This window comes from Cryptomeria japonica, chromosome 10 (assembly GCF_030272615.1).
Source record: "Cryptomeria japonica chromosome 10, Sugi_1.0, whole genome shotgun sequence".
Lineage (NCBI taxonomy): Eukaryota > Viridiplantae > Streptophyta > Pinopsida > Cupressales > Cupressaceae > Cryptomeria > Cryptomeria japonica.
Genome location: NC_081414.1, coordinates 92818421 through 92825232, shown reverse-complemented (window position 1 = coordinate 92825232; position 6812 = coordinate 92818421). Strand labels below are relative to the sequence as shown.

The following is a 6812-nucleotide window of genomic DNA, read 5'->3' as shown; positions in this document are numbered from 1 at the left end:
AAGAAAAACCATTCCACGCCAAACGTTATTTACTTTCATGCAATAGATTAACATGGAAAAATGTTAAACGTGTACAAAAAAATCCAAAAAACATCTAATATTCAAATGAAAAAACAGAGCATGGCTATAGACAATTCTTGAATTCCACATGATTTCTAAATAGAAGTAATAGTTACCTGTCAACATAAAAGAAAGAATCTAAATCCTATAAATAGCACTACTCTATAGAACCTACTAATTATAATATCATATTACATCATGTCTTTAAAGAAATCCAATTCAAATGGCTCCAAGTCCAATACAAACAGAGTTTACGCAATTGGTATCCATTGAGAAGTGGGTTTAAGACTTTATAAAGAATACGGTCTCATTTATGGAGAAATTGAGCACCATCTAGTTTGATATAGATTAGGTTCAATTTGATTTTAGGTAGTCGACATGCAAACCTTAAAAAAACACTACAAAATTTGATCTCTTAATTTATCTAAGAAAACATTATACAATAATTACAGCTTTATATTTCAATGGCCTTGGGTGCTGGTTTTTTACATACTTGTCTAGAAACAAAGGAAAATTATTTACAGGGAATCAATTTTCAAATGCCAGCAATCAAATGTTGTTTACCAAGCAAAAGGAACTTGTCTTCCAGCACGAGACTGGTTTCCAGCTGAAAGCTCACACTACATATAGCCTAACAGCTAAAAACACTTGCCAGACAAGCACTGGGCCCAAATATTTCTAGCTCAAAAAGAGGTTGGTCAGCCACCATTGACCAAATGACCATGTATATAAAGCTCGGATTACAAGTACATAATTCAAAGGACTGGCAATAAATTCAGTGAGTTCTTTCTGATTAATAAAGTGTGAGAGACAAGACTGTTCAAAACATTAATTTTCCACAACAAGGTTCGTTTTGCTTTTAAAAAGTTTCATGTGCAAACTCCTGTCACTATTTCAGACTTCAGACGGAATACATTTAGCTCAAGGGAGTTCAGTACACCACGTTGTATCTAAAGCTCCCAATAAATCCTTAAGTTATTTCTGATTTATAAAGAATGAGACAAGACTATTCAAACATTCTTCTTAAGATTTAAGATTTGGAATCAAGAATACATTTCATACAGCCATAAATCCATGAGCAGCAACTTTCCATATGTCAAAGGAGCTTAACTAGATCTCTTAAAGAGATAATAAAATTAAGACAGTGATGCTTTGGTAAAAACCGTCTTCATCAGATCCTTGCCCAATTAACAGATATTGCAGTTGAGGTACATGAAGGCTATCAAACAAAGGCTTGTTTTATCAGGATTCCTACTTACAATTTGGAACAATCATGCAATATGAGTCTCATTTCAAAACATCAAATCCCTCTGGTAGCAATGATATAAATAAAGAGCAGATTAAATAGATGTTTCCATACCAAAAAAAGTTTCAAACATAGAAGAGCAAAATTTAAAATTTAATTTCAAAAGTCTAAATACTGTAAATGAAAGTCTCAAACATTGAAAGCACAGAATACATTTTCTCAAGCCCGGAGAATGTGGGTGAGAGCCACCATGAGCACAACAAAAAAGAAAAAGTCAATAATAGAACAGCAGCAAGAAAATTACCAAAGAAAAACCTTCTACTTGTATATTCTCTGACCACTTACTACAATGATAAGAAAACTACAGTCAAAGAAAGGAAACTTGAGACCCAAGCTTCTTTCAAACCTCTTTTCAATGACCTCCATAAAATTGCTCACAACATGCCAAAAGAGACCTTAGTCAGATATGATTGCAATAGACGAGGTTGTTATCTCTAGTTGAAAACACAAATGTTTCATAATAATGTGTCAATATGGCAGAGCAAATCATGTTCTTCCGGCACCTTGCACTTCCCTATTGAATATAAATATCTCATTTGTTTTTGTCAAAACATGGTAAACAAAACACATTAAAAAAAAACTGAATTCCTCCATAAAAATTTCACATATGACCTGCAAAAATTCATCTGGCCTATAAAAATAATCATCCTTTTACAAACTCAGTATCCACCCTTCAAGTCATTAACAACATCATATGGAATGGGTGTGACAGTCTCCAAAGTAGCACACTCAACAATGAATCCTGGTTTAGGTCCCTCAGGTTGTCTCTTGGTGCTGATAATCTTTCCAAGTTTCTTTGCCTCTACCTTCAATTCATCATTTTTCTGTATCCTCAACTTAAAATCTTCTTGGCAGCGGGATGGTTGGACATGCTCAATTCGTACATGAATTCTCTTCTTTATAATCCTGTTACCAACCTGTGCATTTATTTGGAATATGGTGTTAGCAAAAAACAAAGCAAGCATTAACAAGTTCCAAACATTTTGTAGTCAGCAATATACCATATTTCATCAAACAAGTAAGACAATAAAGTAAAGGACCAAATTTAACAAACATGATTTTGGTGGATCAGTTCTAAATAAACCATAATGTTTTATCGACATGCAAAAGAAGGGTGGGTGATCAATGGTCATGACAACCATTGGGCATATACCATAAATAAAATAAATTGAATCAAAAATCCCAATAGGGTATTAAAGGAGTGGAACAAAGTCTCGAGGATAAAACTGATATAACTCGAGCGAACAAAAAGACAACGATCGGAGGATTTAAAGCAGCAAAGGTCATGAACCATTTGGTATGTTATAAATAAAGTATTGAATCAACAATCGCAGTTGTGGATGGACAGAGTGGAGCAAAGTGCAAGGGACAGCTTGAGGGCACAAAAGGCCCATGATATAACTTAAGCAAACAAAAAGACAATTAAAGCAGCAAAGGTCATGAACCATTGGGTATGTTACAAATAAAGTATTGAATCAACAATCCCAGTTGTTGATGGACAGACTGGAGTAAAGTGCAAGGGGAAAACAGATACAACTTGAGGGCACAAAAGGGCCCATGATACAAGAATTCAAGGGGCAACAAAAGATCACCAAAATAATGATAAAATTAACTATACTACAAATACATCTAAAAACTATCAGCCAAGTTACACTATGATTACTGGCAACAGACAAATGGTTCTTTAGCTATTTAAGTCATCCATCATAGCCTACTTATTTCCGATTATTAAAAATCTTAACATAATAGCTTAGTTGATATTAATTAGTTAACACCCTTCAAGAATGAATTTTGGGATATGGATTCCATATATATATATATATATATATAACGATCATCCTTCAAAAGAATCAAAACTATAAACAAACTTTCAAAAAACGCATTTCCATAGGTACAAGCTACAACAGGTGAGAATCCGATCAGCAATGCTATATGGCCTGTTCAATAGTTTGTAAACTACATGACGGTCACTGGACCTCCCATTAAAGATTATATGACATTTGTGGGGCCTAATCTAGGTTGTATACCAAATAATATGCAGCACACATTTCCCCAAGCATGTTACAGATGCACTAGATATGAAAGGGTATGATGTACAAGATGCAACAATATCCTTGCATTATAAATTAATAGAAATAACATCTGTGTCTGGATTAATTTCTAGGTAGCAAATACCCAGGCATAGCACATAATCCCTGTTTCATATTTCATACTTGTCAGGTTTTGATCAACTGACAAATCTCGTCAGAACTTGCAAATAAACTATACATTAATAAGATACATGTGAATTATTGACCAACTTCTAAACATTTCTAAATACATCTACACACCCTATGAATTTTTATAAAGGGTCCAAATAAGGTTAAAATAACTCTTATAGAATCATGTCGAAACACTCTGAGTGGCTGCTTGAAAAGATATTTCTACCATCTTTATTAAATATGAATAGAAGTTGTGTTATTGGCTTAAGAAATTGTTCTAACCATTACCCATTATCTCATCTAAAAACATTATAGGTAGACCAATCATCATGGACTGAAATACTTTGAATATAAATATTGTAAATCCTTTCTTGTAAGAACAGAACAAGCCTGCACCATTGCATGTGCTCTACTGTTGCAAATATGGTACAATTTTTTTAAGACGAAAAAAAAATTTCCCCTCAAAAAGATTGGCTTTGAGTTGAAAGATTGCCCTAGTTGGCTAGTCATGTTCTCCCATAGGCGATTTTAATATCAGGTGATGATAATACCTGAAGGAATACAATTTTGTGTACACTTGCTGGCTAAACAATCAGTCCCACAGGCAATGATACTGTATGGGATATCTCAAGATGATCTATGTTGAATCAAGTTGTAAGCAGGATTTCTGTCTCACAAACTGCACTGCCACATAGATGCTATTCTGTTACTGAAGTGATGGAGTAAACTCTCCAATTTTTATATTGGCCAGTCCTTGGGTCAGTTGAGACGTCTGTTGCAGAGGAATAACAAGAAAAGAAATAATTTGCAACCCATGCTTAGCCCAGATGAAAGTAGAATCACAATCCAAATGTAGGCTGCCCAAGTCAGCAGTCCACCACAGCCACCAACTTACCAGATTGTATGGATCTCGAGTTATAAACAAGCCATTCACAAACTTACCAAATGAAAGCCAGGCCTCTTGGCAATCACAAAAACCAATTGTTTTGGTCAATGCTGGATTTAAAAGTTTAATTTAACTCATAAGTTAGTCTTCTAAGGATAGGAGAAAGGGCCTAGTAGTTCACACGTTCTAATAGTTGTGACTTCATTGGAGCATTAGAAGCATATTTATTTTATCACTATAGCACTATTAGTTGTTGACTCTCATTAGCAATAAATTAAATGAAGTAAGCTTTTTCGAACAAGTCAAAAAAGAAACAAATACTTTGATGTCACATGTGAGAATCAAAAAGACAGGACTTCATGAACAAAGTATTGATGCCTATTGGACAACCTTTTTTCTCTATATTTTATGACAACCAATAAAGCAAGTTAATTTGGCACAATATTTGATGTTGTGGATTCACAATCTCAGGTTTAGGCATAAAAGTTAGGTGCAAGGCTAGAGTTAGGTGCAAAGTTTATAAAACACGACTAATAGTTCTTTCCCTTCATAAAAAGGTTTTTGATAGAAAAAATTTAGCATGTTATTTAGGGTAGATGTATGCCAATCAGATATTTTTTCCAATGTACCTATGTAAGCAGATACAAGTAGTTGTTAGTAAAGGCTAACTGAAGAAAAAGGTTAAAAAGCTTCCCATTATATGAGATTTGCTGATGAGCAATCAATTATCAAGCGGGCGATTCATTGCGCATGATTGTGTGTTTTACTGGAAAAGCCAGCAACCTACAAACTGAATAAACAATATAAACTATTTTACATTAACAGGAACGTCAGCAGATTAAAGGATTCTAATCCTACTAAAATCGGGGCTTTCTTTTAATTGAACAAGATGAACTCAGGTGACAAATGCATGAAGCTTTTAATTGAAGAGTCCCAGGTTTATGTTCTCAGGATACACTTGGCCGGCAATCAATAATCATTTGAACTTATTTACCTGATCGATATTAAGATGGATCTATTGATCGGACCGATCTAGACTTGATTGAGTGAGATAATTGTAACAACAGGCTTGCGCGTAAATGGGAAGAGACGTCTTTCTTCAGGTGCACCAATTCCGAAGGAAAGATTACCCAACAAGGGAAATCTCACCCAGAAGAAATAAAAATAAAGTGCGTCCGAAAAAAATCGATGACAAAGAAACCTTTTTTAAAAGATTCAGTTTGCAGAGGAAATTTTTAAGTCAAATAAAAAGTACAAAAAGGAGGGGAAAAGGGGATCAGAATCCCTTCATATTTCTCATAACATGTTTCATAATCTCGGCTAGCTGTATTTTAAACCGAAACGATAGGTGACCTTGATATGCCAGCTCCAAAAACTGTTGCAGCCCATTACAAATCCTTCAATTATTCCACTAAATTCTCGGCATTGATTGCAGATCCAAGCAAATAACTACAACCCCATGAAGAATGCCAAAATGCAAAGAATGAAGAAACAAGTGTAAAGTAGATGTGGCACTTACCTGTTTGTTCATTTCGACACCAATAGCTCTTTTGGTGATGTTCCATACGATGCCAGTGCGGCCATGGTAGAACTTGTGGGGCATACCCTTGTGGATGCTGCCATTAACCTTGATGTCCACGTACTGCCCTATCTTGTATGTCCTCAGATACGTGCCCAGGGGCGCATAGCCATGCCTCCTGAAAGGCCTTGCGAACAGATCCCTTGTTCGGGCGCGTACTCCGTGTCCGGCTGGCATTTTCTCTCGCCGCTCTTTGTTCTCCTCCTCCTCCCCTCTTCTCTACTGAAATGGCTGCAAATGAAGAGAAAAGCTTTGTTAAGGGTTTTTCTTTATAAAAACCCTAATTTCACTTTTCCTTACAACTCGAGTTGGGATAGGGTTAGGGTTTAGTTCAACTTAGGGTTTTTTGGGGGTGCTGGGCGATTTCTTTTAAAATAAATAATAGGATTTAATCTGACGGTCGACCTTTGCCTCTGTAATTTTTTCTTCATTGCTATCTATTTATATTATCTTATTGAGGCATAAGCGTTGTATACAATTACAATCTTTTAAAACTACACTCCATTTAAATTTTCTTTATAATGTGATATTTTCAAAAAAGTATTAATATTTTACAATAAAAATTTATAAATATGTTTTTGTATGATAATTAAATTTAATTTTTATTAGATATTGTAAAATCAAATAAGAGTATTTCTCAAAAGGGGTGAATAAATTCTTAAATTCTTAATAAAACACATTAAAAAGATGTGATAATTGTTAGCTTAGCATTCAATTTGGCTCTCTTAGATGCATCATCGTCTTTGATGTTGTACATGTGCTCCCATTTGTGTCATGTAT

At 34.7% G+C, this 6812-nt stretch overlaps 1 protein-coding gene across 1 annotated transcript; it reads right to left on the bottom strand.

Moving 5' to 3' along the window:
* Positions 1-1773: 1773 nt before the first annotated feature.
* LOC131049614 (large ribosomal subunit protein eL21z/eL21y) lies at positions 1774-6288 on the bottom strand. Its single transcript, XM_057983670.2, has 2 exons — positions 5973-6288; positions 1774-2283 (listed from the first exon to the last, which is right to left on the bottom strand). Exons 1-2 carry the CDS (start codon positions 6207-6209, stop codon positions 2026-2028), a joined length of 495 nt encoding a protein of 164 aa, XP_057839653.1. The 5' UTR covers positions 6210-6288; the 3' UTR covers positions 1774-2025.
* Positions 6289-6812: the final 524 nt, after the last annotated feature.